A 17,619-nucleotide genomic window follows, 5' to 3' on the forward strand; every position below is an offset into this window, starting at 1 on the left:
ATGATTTCAGTCATACCTGTTTGCCGACGTTTCTCTTGACACAAAACTAATCACTTCCTGTGTGCGGCGTGGGAAAGTCACGTGATTGAGTCGTGTAATGTTATAATGTCTATATGTGAAAAAAATATAATGTTCATATGTGAAAAAAATATGTTTATATGTGAAAAAATATAATGTTTATATGTGAAAAAAATAGTGTTTATATGTGAAAAAAATATAATGTTTATATGTGAAAAAATATTATGTTTATATGTGAAAAAATATAATGTTTATATGTGAAAAAAAATATAATGCTTATATGTGAAAAAATATAATGTTTATATGTGAAAAAAATATAATTTTTATATGTGAAAAAATATAATGTTTATATGTGAAAAAATATAATGCTTATATGTGAAAAAAATATAATGTTTATATGTGAAAAAAATATAATGTTTATATGTGAAGAAATATAATGTTTATATGTTAAAAAAATATAATGTTTATATGTGATCGCTTCGTGCTGCAGCTTTAAAGTTGCAAAAAAAAAAGTGACTTTGCAATGATGTGTTTCTTCTTATTCAGTATTAGATTATAAGTGTAATTCCTGCAAAATCCTAATCAGCAGGACAGGATTAACCTGCTATGAGGCTTCAGGGCAAGACCAAAACTAAGCAGAACCAAATGTCTCCCAGTCAACAACAACAGAATACAAAGTGCTTCACGGGGCAACAATACAAATAAATGATATGGTTATCAGATTAAAAAAACAACAAAACAACAAAAATGCACAAGTCATATGAGGAAAGACTCACTGAAAAAGTACGTCTGAGGAAGTGACTTTAAAAGAATTACAATATCAGCTGACCTGACGTCCTCAGGCACATGTTTCCAAGGTTTCAGACTCTGTGTCTATAATGCCAGTGTTTACAAAAACCTTTGAAATAGTGGTTAAATATCAGGACCCAGTTCACGACACGCGACAGTATAGACTATCTTTACTGCCATTTCTATTATGTCGAACATTTGTGTTTGACAAATAAATCACAATATTCATGTGTAAATCTGTGACATGGAGCTGCACCTCACTCACAGTTCATCATCATTTTTGCAACATCGATCAAATGCACCAGTGGACTCCACAGGAAATAGCAGCCTGGAGGCTTTGCCCACTGATGGGAAATGGCAGAGGTTCCTGGCCTGATTCTCTTTGTGTTTCTCTCCCCTCACCATATCAGCCAGGCTGCAGGAAGTGACTACACCCAACAAAGAAAGTTAGAGTTTGGTTCTTGTTCACATCAGAGAAGATATAAAGTGAGTGTGTAACTTTTAAACATCAACACAGTGTCGGTTTAATGAAGGTATAGAAGGTATAGAAGGTACAATTTCAGGGGGAAACTAAATTAAAAATATCTACTTGTCCGCACAATATTAGAGACTTTTCAATATGTGGTGTGGAATTGTGGAATGGACTGAGTGAACCATTTCAAAAAGCGGAACAAATGTTGTTTCCACAGGGTTCGGGGAGGAAGTATGGTGTTGTTAATAGCAGTTTTACGTCGTTGTTGTCTTTTTTCACACAATTGTAAGCTCATTTTGTTTGTTTGGGCAATTGGATTTATAAATATGTTCAAAACAGGAAGTGAACTGATCATCAGCAAGTAGCCTATCGCTCGTATTGTGTCTGCAACATTACAGGGGAAGTTTCATTTGTCCCCGCCCGCCTCTGCACCGCTGATGTTCACACAAACGCTCCCTCAGTCAGGTCTGATAGTCTTGCCTGACAGAGCCTGTTTTCAGATAAAGGACACGGCATTCAAATAATGTTACGTCATTTCTGTTCACAAAGACCAAACAGAGGCAGAATAACAACAAAAATCAGCTTTTTAAGTCTCTTACAGACATGCAAACAGAGCCAGGTTACCTTCTGTTTCCAGTTTTCTCATTTGAATAAATACAAGTTATGCAACAGCAAATACAGAGCATACACTAAAAAGTGAGTTCAAGTGAGTGAAGTACTTGAGTAACCGGGGCCTTGTTTGTCTCTCAGCCTCAGGTGGATACGGTAACACTTGTATTTATTTAGCTAAATTAGGCTGCTAAGTCAGTTTTTACTTGCAAAAGCTACTCGGGGCTAAATTACAAGTAAGCAAAGTGTGACAGTTCAACAGCTGCCTCCTTAGAACATAAATATGTTTTTTATTGTCAATATAGGGACTTTTAAGTGCATGTGATAAAACAGAAATTATGTTTCCTTTGGTCTTCATGACATTATATTTATATGCTTTTATTTTTATTAAAGTGGGAGGCACAGTGAGTCTATTATAACCCCCTCCGTATCATCGTGAGCACTGATGTTCGCCGTGTTCTCTTTTTACCACCGAGCAGCCTCTGTCCTTTGACAGATTGTTGCCGCCATGAGGGTCTCAGTGTTTTCATGCAGCACCGATGTGACTCCATCACCGAGATCAGACAGTTGCAAATAAGGTCTACATTTCCCCCATTAGAGATGATTGAGTAAAGCAGTTTGAGACTCATAAATAATGTAACATAGAAATGCTGGGCTGCTCTGCAGATCCAAATAATGGAACTCGGTTTCTTTCACGCAGACGTGGACATACATTTCTTTTGTGTGGGCTCAGGAATGAAGTCGCGTGGTGGAAATTGTGTCATGCATTTCCTTTGTTTACCCACTTCCTGCTGTTTCAGTCGAAAGAGTCACCTTTGGGGATTTAAAGAAACAAAACAGAAGAGTAGAAACATTTTTAAGGCGACCATGCAGAATTCTTGAAGGATTTTTACATTTACTTATGAAGCTGTAGCGTGGATTTTATTATTTCACTGAGAATTTTTCCCCCATGCTGTGGAAAGATGAGTGGATAAACCAGTTCTCTGCTTAAAAAGAGGTTTATTTCCAGGCTGCAGCTGCAAAAGACAACTTAACATTCCCCAAAAGTCACAGTAACTTCCTTGTACTCCTACCTGACAACAGGGCACCTTGACAAATGTCAGACATGACATATGTTCACAATGCAGTGCTGTATTTCTGTGAGCTAGAAAGCCAGATAATTAAAAAAACCAAAGCCAAGCATGAAGTGCAGCAGCACAACCTCATCCCTTTATGTTCAGTCCCCGCATTTTGTATTGAAATTACTCAATTTTAATCCATTAGTGCTGAAATCACAGCAGTAACAGGGACAGAACCTCGCTCATCCTCTTCCTGGCCAGCAAATCACTGTTCTCTGCATTCAAGGCCGCTCCTCTCTCAAATCTGATGTGCATCAGTGGTAATTTAATTAAAAACCTGCCTATTCCAAATACAGCCACTGTCTGTTGTGTCTGGGTTCATTCATCAGTGTATGTGTGTGTGTGTGTGTGTGTGTGTGTGTTTTCCCCCCTCCAGCACAATCTGATAAAACCAGTGCTTTGGTTTTAGGGCACAAAGATCACGGAACAGAGCAGAGAAAGCTGTTGCACGCGTAAGAAAACAAAACAGCCGCACTGTTGCATGTCACGACCACAGTGTCACTTCTGAAGCACAATCATTTCCGTTAAAAAAGCAGGGAACCACACATTTAACCAGTGATAAACAGTGTGGCATTAAGTGCTCAGCTGTGGGGAACAGATAATCAACTTTCCCTGTGTCCAAACATCGCCCCCTGCTGGCAACAAATGCCCGTACGGGAACACGCGGTTCACTGACGTTACATGAGAATACAATAGCGTAGAAATACCTCAAACATACACACTTGATTGAAACATTCTCACTCATTAAGACTTGGGGCAAATAAATCAGTACATAACTGTCACTTCCAGGCTGATTTGTGGGCTCGTTTAACTCTAAAGTCAACACCGTGCTTCCTGTTTCCTCCGCCATCATATTTGCCTTGTCACATAAAATACTGTGTAGAAAAAGACAGTGGGAAATGTTCATGAACGCAGCAGCCATGTTGACAGGTCACAGGTGTGAACAATCAATACCTCGGTTTAGTAGTTTGGCTTTTCCTGCTAAAACGTGTCAAAATGGCTGCAACTAAAGAGTTATGTTCACAGTTTATTAATCTGAAAAATTATTATATGGGTCGACAAGTTGTTGTTTTCTTGTTTTGTCCACATTATCCAGTTTTAATCATTTCTTATGAAGCTGAAAAATCAGAGCTTAATTTAATAATTTAATAATAAAAACCACCAAATAGAAAGAATGACTTTTTTTTAAATTGATGATACATTTTGTAATCGATTAATAGTAGAGCTGAAACAATTACTCAACTGATTCTTAATCTATTACTAAATTAATCGCCAACTATTTTGATAATCAATTAATCGTTTGAAGCTTTTTTCATGATTAAAACATTCATGAAAACAACAATCATTTTGCGTTTGTGGACAAAACAAGGTTTTCTGACATTTTATGGACCGAATCGTGAAAATCATTGACAGATTAATTGATTAGGAAAGCTCCAATTATTAGTCAATTAATAATTGATTAGTCGTTGCAGCATTTTATTGTGTCTAAATGGTGGATAAATTGAGGGCTGTGTAGATCAGATTAACTGTGGTGCAGATGAAGCCCGTCAGGTTGCAGAGGGTGGACACTCCGTGGTAGCGGCCAAACTTGCCCTTTAACGCTCTGTACTTGGGGTCCCGCTCTTTGAGCTTGGCATACTCCTCTTTCTGGCTGCCCAGACCAACCTGGTTCCCCAGGCCGTGCTCCTTCTCCACCTCCCACATCTGGAACATGATCTCTGTGGCTGCCGGGCCAAACCACTGGGCATTCAGACCTGCCATGACCAGCGCCACAAAGTACAGAACCATCTGCGGAACATTAAAAAAAAGAAAAGAAGATGAAAACTACATTTCTCCAAGGACACACTTTTAAATGTTGTAGTTAAAATGATAGTTGAGGTCTTCTGAAGTAGAGGTGGATGAGGTGCTTATGCATATTCAGTGTGTTTCATGCAGCAGACAGCATTCAGATTGCTCTCTGTCTGGGAAGAGAGTCATAGGAGAACTAAAACAAGATTTATGCATGTTTTAAAGTTAAGAGGGACAGCAGAGAGACATTACGCACTGCTGATGTATACACGAAAACTCTTTCTCTCTCTCTACACGTCTGTAAAAGACCGTCTCTGCATCAACACCTCTACCACCTTCACTTCAAAACATTCCCTTAAAGATAGATAATAGCATATACTATGGTGTATGACCTGTAGGCTCTCATGCCAGTCCAGCAGCTCTCTGGGGTGATACCCAGCAAACACAGCCAGGCTGACAAAGCTGCTCCCCACCAGACAGTAAAAGTACACGGGGAAGAGTTTACTCTGCACCAGGCCAAACGTGTGCCGAGTTACCTGCCACACCAGCGCAAAACCTGCAGTCACAAACATCACGTTTAAGACACGAGGGTCACAAATCACAAATGGGGTTGAAACATGGACAAAGTGAGTGAATTGGTCTCATCATACCAGCGATGAAGGAGACCCAGAACTGCATTCCCCAGGAGAAAGAGAGCACGAGGAGGTGCAGCACTTTGATCAAGTCTGTCGGCTCCCCCTCTGTTGCCATGGTGTCACTCTATGAAACAGCACATAATTCATTTGTGACCAGTTCAGAGTGTATAACCAACCACAGATTACTGTATGAGGAAAGTGGACACCTGCCCACCGCCCTGGAGCCCTAAGATAGATGACTTGGTTATATAATTCTCCTGTGTACACAGTAATAATATGTTAATAGTATGGTTATAATTCTGTTATAGTCCACTAATATTATAGTGATACCATCTTTGTGCTACAGTAATCACCAATACTAGGTTGGTAACAACAATGGAAACTGTATGTGGGACATAAGGGAGAATGAATTTGAACTTTATAGAATGAAAATTATCATTTTGATTCAGACATTTTATTGTACGTGTATTTATTACAATGACGGTAGCTTATGTTATTCTTATTAACAATATTATAGGAGATTCATTATAAAATTAACATGGTATTACTGCTGAAAACTGCTTCACAAAGTTGTCCTTTGTGTTTGACTTTGACAACACGCCTGACAACTTTGAAAAGAAAGCCAAAGCTTTAGGGTAGATACATTTTTACTGTAGTTGTGTGTGGATTTAACTTATACTTATACTTTTATACTTATTCTTGATACTTTTAGTGTTAACTTCTAAAATATACACTTTGGTATACATGGCAAGAACAAGAGACCAAACATTGCGATAATTAAACACAACAAAAAAACATGCTATTATATAATTTCTATACTTGCCACAGGGCACACAAAAACTGAGCAGTGTAGACAAAAATACTTTTTGTATGCAAAGCAGGGATCAGGGCCTTTGGCCGTAATAAACACATAATAATCAGCTTTATTGGCCAAGTATGTGTTCACATATGAGAAACGTTACTCTAGTTTTACACAACTCTGAAATAAAACAAACAAATAATTACAACTGTATTTGAACAATAGTACAGTGCATGGCATGTGCAATCAATTAAGTGAGGTAGAAGGTTTTGACTGCACTGTTTATGAACACACACACACACACACACACACACACACACACAAAGTGTAATTACAATTAGAGCAATCCACTCATGGGTGTACCCTGCATGTCAGCGAGGTTTGGCTCCAGCTCCCCCCACAGCCCACAAAGAGCACTACAGATAATTCAGGATATTTAAAAAATAAAATAAAAATAATAATTCATAAATAAAAATGTGTACAGACATATTGCTCTCCATGGTGATGTTTTTTTTATATATCTATTTTAAATATGTATTCAATAAACAAGAATGATGTGCAATTGGGAAAAAAGAGAGTGCGGTCTTGGGTCCATAAATTATACGTGGCAAGTGGAAAAAGTAGTGCACATATGTAAATAGTTTGGGAAATAGTGGTGTATTACCATTTTAAGAGCATTTTTTGAACAATTATCACAATAATATTGGGAATTGCACTTGTTTGTTCAGGGGTAATTCTGCAATTCTGCATAGTCAAGTCTCCAGAAGTCCCAAACAGCATTAAAGTTAGAGAAAAGAGAGACACAGAGACAGAGAGAGAGACAGATAACTGTCCTGTGGCTTGATGCTCTACATGTCATGTGCAGCAGAGCTGATAAAGTCCGCAGGGAGAGATAAGAGAGCAGAGGCAGACACACATTTCACTTCTTCCCATTTTAAAAACGTATCCACTGCTGTGTGAACATGGCGGGATGAAGGTAAATAAGAGGACGAGCAACGTTAAACGTGCTCCGTGTCAACAGGTCGCAGCTAACCAACTTTAGCTGCGACCTGTTGGGTAACGCTGGGAGAGTGGAAACACGTCATTACCTCAGCAGCGTTTACGTCTTCATTCTGCGTTTTATGCATTTGTAACTCACTATTCACTGAACTTAGAAAGGAAAAATAAAAATAAACGTACACTTACCTTTGTTTCCTTTACCAGCAGGTTGTAAGAATAGCTTAATTCAGACGTATAACGTTAGCATGATCCAAAGGTTGAGCCAGTCGAGCCACTTCCTCGGTCATGTTGTTATGATGTCCATAAGCCACGCCCCCGGAGCAGGCGGACCAATGATCGTCTCTGAAAATGAATATCTTATAATATTTAAAAACCTTTTCTTTTTCCAGCTATATCTGTCATTCCTCGATTTATTGTTGTGTTTATTGATTTTTTTTTTATATTAGTTATTTATTGTTTGTTTTTTCTAGTTTACATTTACTCTTAATTAGTTATTATGATTTATTATATTCTAATGGTTTAAGGAGGATGTTCTATTATAGGAGGTGAGGCCTTAATCTGAGTGTATGGGGAGAAGTGACTTGTAGCTTCATCAATAATTAAATTCTCCAATTATAAATTTGCGACTGAAAGTTGGTGTCATGAATAATTAAACCCACCCTGCAGCTCACACTCAAGGGGTTTTGGATCTGTTTTCTCTCCTGACTTTAAAACTCTCCTCTCTTATATTATATTCTTGCGTTCACACTGTCGTAGCCATAATAGCTCTCGATAGGTCATTAAATATAAAAGTAGTATGTCTTCATATTTCAGAAAGTTGTAAAAAAAAAATAAAAATCTCATTAATATTAATGATATTTTGATGTTGTGTGCCCAGGCAAATGCTTATGTGCAGAGAAACTGGAAACACAGCCAACAGATCATGAAATTGTCTTCGATGATTTATTATAAACACTAGACAGTAATGTAAAGAAACATAAGAATTAATGAATTATAAAACCTGCTCATACTTAATATATATTGTCATTATATCTGCAAAGCTACATGGAGTTCTGTGGGTTTGAAAGTACACACTAAATAGCACCAATAAATCAAGTGAGGGTTTAGGCAGTGAATTCATCTACACATTTCCCTTACGGACTTACCATGATGGATGTTTTTGTCTGAACTTTTATTATTTATAACACACAGTGTTATTATTGGGTAATATATTATTAGCTGATTTTCCTCCCCCAGCGAACTGGTCTATATTTATAATTCACTCAGGTGAATAAATGAGTCAACTAGTTTTTTTTTTTTGGATAACAGTCATGTTAATGAGAGTTTCTCTGAAATGTCATTTCATAGGTTTTGTTTTTATTTATTTACTTCAGATCTTTGACTTTGACTTCAAATATTAAAGAAATCTAGATAACTTTAAATATATTTAAATATCTAAATAGTGTTTAATTATTTGGTTTGATTTTGTAGATTGCTCATTTTTAAAATTTTGAAAACCAAAGTCATTAAACTGCTTTACTTGTTTGATACACTTTGAATATGAAATTACAAATGAATACTGGATAATTCTTGTGATTGTACTGCCCTCTAAAAACAAGAGTGACTGGTGGAGGGGGGCCCCAAAATCAAATCCAGCTTAGGGCCCCATAAAGGCTTGGACCGGCCTTGTATCTCATGAAGAATCTTTTCTTGTTTTATTTTTTTTTTAAACTTTTTATTTAGTATTTTCAGTATTTTCTTGTTTTAAATGACGTAGTTTGCCAGTTTAACTACATTTACTGTATCTATTTATTTCTATTTACTTTTTAAAGGCGGCATTTACATGTCTGCGTGTTTATACAGAGTTACAGAGGCGTATCTATTTATCTATAGAGGAGGGAACTAACTTACTAAACGGGCCATGCTATTGGATACTTGCGCTGTCAATCATTTTTGCTTCGCCAATCAAAACCTGGACTTGTTCATGAACCAACCAATCAGAGGAGGCCGTAGAGAAACGCAGCATCCGCAGCCCGTTGAAAACACAAAGCATCCTCCTCCTCCTCCTCCGCTGCGAGAGACACATCACTTTGGTAAGACAACAATCACATCACACAGCGAGTGCACGCACACTGTCACTAAACCAAGATGAAACACACACTCAAGCTTCGCCTTTTAACCCGAACGTCGTCTCAGAGCGACATTACGAGCAGGTTTGACCTGCGTGCTAGCACCTGTTAGCGAGTTAGCTCGCTAGCAAGTAGCTGTGTGTTCTTTTGGGCGCTTTAGTTATCATCAGTCGTTTTTTGTTGCACTTTAAATATGTTTTTTTTAGAAAGAATTAATAATAACTACGAGTGTGGGACTATAGTTGGACTATGACTATAATGAGACATTTAAGAGTTTGGATATAAGTCATATTATGTAGTTAAAAGAGGTGACCTTTATAGATTTATAGACTAAAGTCATGAAATGTACAGTAACTGCTGCATAAAGCAATAGCAGCACTTTAGCAAGACTTACAAGGACAGTGCAAGGTAAATGAAGTGTGTGTGTGTGGTCAAGCCATGAACAATCACATTTAACTTCCTGTTATTATTGTTTCACATCACAGATTAAAGATTAAAAAATGGGGCGAAGAAAGTCAAAGAGAAAACCACCCCCGAAGAAGAAAATGACGGGTAACCTGGACACTCAGTTCACCTGTCCCTTCTGTAACCATGAGAAATCCTGTGATGTCAAGATGTGAGTGCATAATATTACAATGTTTTCCTTAAATATGAAACAAATGCATCATGTGTAATAAAAATGCCGGCTCTTTTTCAGGGAACGAACTCGCAACACAGGGATTATATCATGTAGTGTTTGCTTGGAGGAGTTCCAGACGCCAATAACCTGTATCCTTTTTTTAACACATCACACCAGATATGGATATCAGGTTTGTTTGTTTGCACTTGTCGCTGTTTTGTTTGTTTATTTGTCGAAGGTCATGTAGTTTAGAAACGCAGGTTAGAAAAAGGCACTTTTAATAATATAAAGGCTTAATCAGTGTTTCGTGAACCAGTTTGACGATATGCAACAGGCTTTTTGTTTACATTCAAAAGCAGCAGACGACAGTGTAAGTAAGAAAGTAGAGCAGTGTTTTATCTTGGTGTGGGTATTAACGTGTCATGTGTGTCAACACTTGGAATGTCCCTTAACTTTCCCCCTCGTCAGATCTGTCCGAGCCCGTGGATGTTTACAGTGACTGGATCGATGCCTGTGAAGCAGCCAATCAGTAGTCTCGTTTTGCATTTCTCTGACCTCACTTTTACACGCCTCGTCCCGTCCGTCTGGTGACTCGTCTGGCCTGAACCGTGCTGCTCATCTTTGAATGAGCTTTTTTAGTTTTATTATGTTGTAATATGACGTGTTTCCTCTGGCTGGGCCAGAGTGTCGACATGTTGTTCCAACAGTAGCCTCACCACATTGTTTGTCTCCGCTCTCCAGTGATTTGCTTATGATTAGTATTATGTCCTTTTTTTTACATAGATTTTTACTGTGTAACATTGAATTTTAAGTGTACAAAACATTCCATGTCCTTCATAATATTTGTGATTTATAGATGAAAAACACGTAGTGTGAGGTAATGTTTTGTCACTAATGCACTGAAACTTTTTGCTGGTTGAAAATTTCTTTTTAAAAATTGCCAAATCAATCTCTCTGGATTAGATTGTATTTATACTGCTAAATTTAAATCCCCTCCCCCACCACCACACTTTTGTTCTACACTACTGTGTACCTGACATTTACTATGTAATTTGATGTTGTGAAAAAAATTATGAAAGCAGAAGCAAATATTTTTGAAGTGTTTTTATTGCACAAATGTCATGTTTCGTGAAAGGCATATATTAAAAAAAAAAAAAGGTTAACAAAGAAGAAGTGTCGTTGGAACAAAGCAAACACATTAGATGAAATATTGCAATAAATTTACTCAGTATTATTGCCTTTCTTAATATCATAGGATGGTAATAATGGTATATAAAAAAAAAAAAAGCAACAACAAATAATCTACATTCCTACGTTGATTGGACCAAAAACACATACCTGCATGTGTACTTTTCCCCACTAGATGGCACTCTGCGACATGTCCATATCTGTGATGCATTCACGAGACAAGGAGCTCAGATACACTGGTCCATTTACTTCAAAGTCAGTCATTTTAGGTTTTGAAGTGTGAGACCACGCGTGTCTGACCCTCCTCTCCTGAGTTTATCAAACACTTCTGCACCCTGAATGTGTGAAAAGCAAATCATGCGACAACCAGTGGCACTTACAACCAGAAAACATTACATTCAAGACATTCGGTGGGTTAACAGTACGATGCAGACTCTTGAAAAGGAGAATTATCAGCAATCATCAGCAGACAGGTCTGTCTGCTTTGGTGCTGCCTTACATTTACCAGTGGCGGGCAAAGTAGTCGCACAATATGGACACGCAACAGTAGGAATGCCACAGTGTAAAAATGAAGCTTCAGTATGTAGAAAAGTGGTTTAACAACTATTATATTAAGTATTTTATAAATTGATTTAATTTGTATGTAAAACCTGGTTTTCAATAAACACAAAAGACTGAAAATGTAGTGGAGGATACAACGGCACAGGATGGTAAACAAGAAGTAAAGATTTAAGTATCTCAGTACTTTATCATAGTAACTGTACTTAGTTACATCCTACCACTGTTTTACTGCACACAAGGTGAGGCCGGCTAAAGTGCAAATGGAGCAACAGCAAGAAAGCAAAAAAAAAAGTTTCCTAGAGGACGGAAGAAAAGACGACTGGTGACTAACTTTACCCTTGACATGAGACCTGGACGTCACAACGCAGCGACATTTACTTTTGTCTTGTAAAATGCATTGTCTGACAAAAAAGTGCTACTTTTCCTTATTGCTCAAATAAAAGCCCATGCTGCACATAAGTCACATCCTTGAAAAGTGTCAAAAAGGGAATTTCTTTAACCAGGCTTGTGATGTGAACATGGTGATTTCTCAGCGCAGGTGCTCATAAAACCAAGCAATGTCCGCACAAAGCAACAAGTCCTCCTGCATCATCCGCCCCGGGCAAACCTGCGGACCCGAGCATCCGTCATCCCCGAGCAATGGAATCCTGGAGCCTGCGGGGGGCCCCGGTGTTTTTCCAGCTGGGTCAAAGTTCAATAGCACCAACACACGGTCACATGTTTCCTTTTGAGGAATTTCAAATTCTGTTTCATCAGTGTTCAAACTGGTCTGGGGGGTAAGGGAGGTGAAGTGAGGGGCATTAATAATTAATAATGTATAATTACAACGCGAGTAGAAAAAGCAGTAGAACAAAAAAAATCTATAAATATTGAAGGTTGTTAAATTGCAGAGTGTTGTGGGTATTTTTTTCTTACCAGTGCAGTGAGATGGAGAAGTTGATCACCGCATTAAAGTTTTTTAAGGTCAGGTCGATGTAAACACTTTTATTGTTTTACTAAAATAGAGTAAAAAATAGGTTTAAGATTAAAAAAAAGGGCAGTAAAGACGACATTGATATCAATCAGTGTTAAATAAAAGTCAGTTGTGGAGCGGTGCAGCTGTCCGTGTTCTCATACAGTCACACTTTAGTCGGAGTACTGGTTGTAGCCGTCAAACTCCAGCTCACTGCCGTTGTCGCAGGGCTCAGTGGGGTTGGCGCAGTACTTGTTGTCAAACACCTGGCGCGGCAGGCCGTAGGTGGTCATGCCCTTCTGCGAGGCCACTTTGTTGGTGCCCATCTGCAGAGAGATGGTGGTGGTGTCACAGTTCTCCAGCTCCAGCTTCTTGTCAAAGATGTGTCTCCTGGTCCCTGGAGCCGTCATGCCGGACTGGAGGACAAAAAGCGAGACGCAGTTATAATAATAATAATAATAATAATAATAATAATAATAATAATAATAATAAGATAATATATAATAAAACGATAAATAAATAAGACGAGAGATAACTGAAATATTCAAGTACAATTTATACCTTCGGTCATGTCACTGACTATTATACTGTCAGTGTTTACTTTATGTTTATCAAACTACTGTGTTTGAATCAGCACAGTACACAGAAAACTAACACTGTCACCTGTATTTTTGCCCTATTTCTCACGTGCGGCCAATATAAAGTTCAATCTATCCATATAAATCTGTGCAATAATCCTGTTCCACTGCATAGTACATGTACAGTCCATAGTGAAAGGTCTATATTCTCTATTATTTAAATATCTTTATAACATTTCCTGGTTACATCTGTCCATTTGCTACAGCAACAAGAGAATTCACCCAAAGTGGGATCAATAACGTGTAATGTAATATAATCTCACCTCATCTAATCTAATCTGTTACTTTAAGGTAACAATTTTGATAGTTTATCTAAATGCTTAAAATCATTTGTCGATAACATTCTTATGTCGTCATTCCAGCGATGCATGGACTTCACAGTGTTCCTCGTCGGGCTCCTCAGTGCTACAACAGTGTGTATTAATCTGCAGCTGAAACTAATCCCTCTCATTTTATTACTGATTAATAACAATACATGCGAGAGTATTTCATAAAACAGCAAAAGAAAAAGCAGTTTCATGAAATATTGGTTCATGGGGAAAAATGCATTACTTTTAAAGCTCCAATGGCCCAAAGGAACTAATGTTGGCTTTGGCCACTAATGAGATTTGTTGACAATAATAACAGCATCTGTGCTCTTTAAATGATTTAATCCCAAAGCCTGAGTTTTTACCCCAGTAAAGCGATGAATAAGAACATTATGTCCACGTGAATGGAGACTCTTTTCTCACCTGGCTGGCTCCTTTGTTGGTGCCCATCTGTAGGCTGATGGTAGACTGGTCCACTGGGTTGTCCATGCCTATCTTGGCGTCATACAAATGGCGCCGTGTGCCGTATGACGTCATGCCCTTTTGGCTGGCAAGCTTGTTGGTGCCCATCTAGACACACAGCACAAAATACAGCTGCGTCACTGAAGACACTGTCTGTGCAAAAAGGTCTTTTTGGTCAACGGCAAATAACAGCCGCAAGTGTGCCGCTGTCTCCTGGGGACAGATGTTAAACCAGCATGACTGCTGTGTCCCTGCATGAGTGGAAATGCCTTTCCTCACCAGCAGGTGGTGCTAATCTGCATCCAGTATTGAAAAGCTGATGACCTATTAAGCGACGCATATAAATGCCAACGCCGGTTTCTCGTCACTCGGACGGATCAACTCGTTACGTGACAGTAACAGTAACGACGTCTAAATGAAACCAGGAGGGAATGGAACAGGATGTCGTGTACACAACAACAGGATGTTGTTTACTTGCTTTGTCATTCTCACATCTCCTTGTTTTGTCAATGGCTGGAGCTAAACAGCAGATGGTGACACTGATTTAAGAGGCTGGATTTGTTGTAAAGTTATTGAAATGTATCCTGGGCCGCACACACTGCTCCAAAGAAGGCCAGGGACAGAAATCACCAGCCTGTCTGCCAACTGCTGGGACAGTGTGTCCCCGGCCTTAGAGCAAAGTTCTACTCTACATGAATAATGCAGGGCAGATGTTTATAGACGACGCATCAGCAATCCCACGCATGAGCACAGTTACAATGACCATGTCCGTGAGTGGTTTAGCTGATTCTGACCTGCAGGCCTATGACGTTGCGTCCCTCCTTCAGCTTCTCCGGAGCAAAGCGACGCTGCTGCTTCTCGGCGTACTTCACCCCTAAGTCGTATTTGGACTGGAAGCCTTTGGACTTGGCCTGAGAGAGAAATCACACAAATGACAGTCGTTTATGTTCCATAGCATTATTCTTTTGTGCTGTTGAGCGACAGGTGGGCTCTAAAAGTTGGAATTGTTGAAGAAATGATCTATAATTTGTGATAACATGGCTTAAAAAACTGATATTTTAAGTCTGTTCTTCAATAAATGACAGATCCAGTTTGGTGGCTCCACTTGGACCCGGTTTAAGTTAAGGTCACGGCATGAGTTCATGTCACCGTACTGTACTATGTATTATGTTGTGTCCTCACCATTCCAGCCAGAGCGATGAGTGTGGACTGGACCTGAGTGTGGTTCACGTTCTCAAACAGATCGTTGGCCTCAAAGATGTCGTGTGGCCTCAGGCCGAAGTCCGTGATCGCGCGGACAAAATTCCCGATGTTTTCCAGCTAAAAGGAGGAAGGAGGACAAAATCTGTTAAGGTACTTACGACCGCGTGGAGAGGAGACTGATAACGTAGCGCTCATATATTTTCAATGGTGGCTTTTTTCGTTCTTTCTACCCATTTCTTTTCATGCGACGCTAAGCTAACTAGCTTCTAGTACGAGCAAATGAAGGATTATGACCTCAGAAACTACAGAACAAGGGGAACAAATAGAATAAATATGATCTACTATCTTGTCCAAGTAATTCTAAATAAAGTTTCTAATGACTCATTCTCTCCGTTCATTAGCAGCAAAGTTAATATCAGTGAGAATTCATTTTTAAAATCAACCTTTAAGTTAATGGGGTTGTTTTTCAGCGCGGTAAAAGTTTATTAAATGTCACACAGAGCTGAGTCTGATATGGCAGCTTCTTTATGAAATGTAAATTACGCTCTCTGGAAAATGCTCGTACCTGGTGCCAGTTTTGAGGGGAGTGGTTGATCCTTTTCACAGAACCCGGCTGCATCACGTTAATCAGTCTACAGAGAGAGAGACAGAAGTCAAGAACGTGGGATTTACATTTACATTTTATGTTTTTTTTTTTACAAGCTTCCTGTCCGTGTGTCTGTCCACGCACTCGCACAGCAGGACTCCGTCCTTCAGGCTCTCCATGAAGTGGTCTCCCATCTTCTTCCCGGTCAAATCCTCGATCCACAGCCGCAGCTCTTCCTCCTTGTGGGGGTCGTACTTCCCTGCAAGCTGAGGAAAGATTAGAGGTCAAACTTTAATGTTTTTCTTCTGCTTTATACACAGAGTTTTATTACAAAGAAGATGAAAGCGGATTTCAACCAAAGTCTTCTCCCCAATGGCAGGTTTTAGTCCCTTAAGTGAATTTAACTTGAAAGGATTTATTTTTAATCAACTAAAGATTGTTCAAATACATATTATATATATATATATATATATATATATATATATATATATATATATATATATATATATATATATATATATATATATATACATATATACATATATATATATAAATAAATATCAAAGGAATGGCAGTGTCTGCACATTTGAAACTAAACTATCATTTTGCCCTGGACTATGTCTCCGGAAGTAGCGAGACACAATTGTATTATTTACCTTTAAGAAAATTGACAGAATTTGCAAAATGGGAAAATAAAATGCTACAGTTTGTGGTTTGTTTCTGCAAAAAACTCTTATTTGTTGGTCTTTTAATAGCCATTAATACATTTGGTTGCCCCCAAAACCCAGAGACGATACTTTACCCTCACAATACTACAAATAAACACGAGCAATCCTTTCACAGCATGAGATGAAAACATTTACTAAATATCTTTTTTAGCTAAATCTCAATTTTTTTTTTAAGTTCCTATAAAAAGAACAGGAAGAAAAACAAAAAAGCTCTGTGGACATTCCTACTTGAAAAAACACACTGGTCTCCCTCTCTTTCCTCTCCATGTATTTCCTTATTGGCACAAACACTTTGCCCTAATACTTTGAATTCTGGCACCGGGGGTTTCAGGCTGCTCCCCCTTTGCGAGCGCACACACACACACACACAAACACACACAAACACACACCCACACACTTTCTTTCTTCCTGAATGTTCTACAGATAAGTCTTCCCAGTCTGGGATTGGCAGCCAACACAAACAAGTATTTTCAAAGCAGCAGGGATAGCATAGCTTCCAGTCCATCACACCAAACTTGGGAGAAAAAGCTTTTCCCCAAACACTCCCTCTCGCTCCGACTGCCCTACTCGTCGTCTGCAATAGGACCAGCTCATATTTCTCACTCTCTCTCACACTCTCTGACTCTCTCGCTCTCTCTCCCATTGGGTTTTCCAGAATCTTTCCTTTTACAGTGAGTTGACGATTCAGACAAACTCCGTCTGATAACAACAGGCCAACATGGACAGGTCCTGCTACCTGTCGAGGTTTGACTTGAGTGAGTTGTGGGATGGGATGGAGCACGGACACAAACGAATACACAATACAAAAGGTTTCTATTAAAAATATTCTGCCCAAATTTGCCATTTTCTTTGGAAGTCCATTAAGATTCTCTTTCCATGAAGGAAACCAGTCTAAGTTTTGCTAAAGAACAGTCACTCATCTACAGCAAACTCAGCACCAGAACTGAAGCAATATCTGTCTAAAGATAGCTGTCGCCATAAGCCTACAGTAGCCAGCCACCATAAGCTACTGGTCATACCAGACCAAGTAAGGCTGTAC

At 38.8% G+C, this 17,619-nt stretch overlaps 3 protein-coding genes across 3 annotated transcripts; 1 reads left to right on the top strand and 2 right to left on the bottom strand.

Moving 5' to 3' along the window:
• Positions 1-2,870: 2,870 nt before the first annotated feature.
• Positions 2,871-7,535, bottom strand: tmem205 (transmembrane protein 205). The gene is made up of 4 exons (XM_044014861.1): positions 7,414-7,535; positions 5,445-5,553; positions 5,187-5,350; positions 2,871-4,794 (listed from the first exon to the last, which is right to left on the bottom strand). The coding sequence occupies exons 2-4, from the start codon at positions 5,542-5,544 to the stop codon at positions 4,492-4,494; spliced, it is 567 nt and encodes a 188-aa protein (XP_043870796.1). The 5' UTR covers positions 5,545-5,553; positions 7,414-7,535; the 3' UTR covers positions 2,871-4,491.
• Positions 7,536-9,237: 1,702 nt separating this feature from the next.
• On the top strand, positions 9,238-11,255 carry elof1 (elongation factor 1). The gene is made up of 4 exons (XM_044014864.1): positions 9,238-9,299; positions 9,821-9,951; positions 10,033-10,103; positions 10,423-11,255. Exons 2-4 carry the CDS (start codon positions 9,836-9,838, stop codon positions 10,485-10,487), a joined length of 252 nt encoding a protein of 83 aa, XP_043870799.1. The 5' UTR covers positions 9,238-9,299; positions 9,821-9,835; the 3' UTR covers positions 10,488-11,255.
• Positions 11,256-12,735: 1,480 nt separating this feature from the next.
• Positions 12,736-16,136, bottom strand: LOC122759878 (calponin-1-like). The gene is made up of 6 exons (XM_044014863.1): positions 15,997-16,136; positions 15,832-15,898; positions 15,246-15,383; positions 14,858-14,974; positions 14,025-14,171; positions 12,736-13,071 (listed from the first exon to the last, which is right to left on the bottom strand). Exons 1-6 carry the CDS (start codon positions 16,044-16,046, stop codon positions 12,829-12,831), a joined length of 762 nt encoding a protein of 253 aa, XP_043870798.1. The 5' UTR covers positions 16,047-16,136; the 3' UTR covers positions 12,736-12,828.
• Positions 16,137-17,619: the final 1,483 nt, after the last annotated feature.

The sequence above is a fragment of the Solea senegalensis genome, unplaced genomic scaffold (assembly GCF_019176455.1).
Source record: "Solea senegalensis isolate Sse05_10M unplaced genomic scaffold, IFAPA_SoseM_1 scf7180000012547, whole genome shotgun sequence".
Lineage (NCBI taxonomy): Eukaryota > Metazoa > Chordata > Actinopteri > Pleuronectiformes > Soleidae > Solea > Solea senegalensis.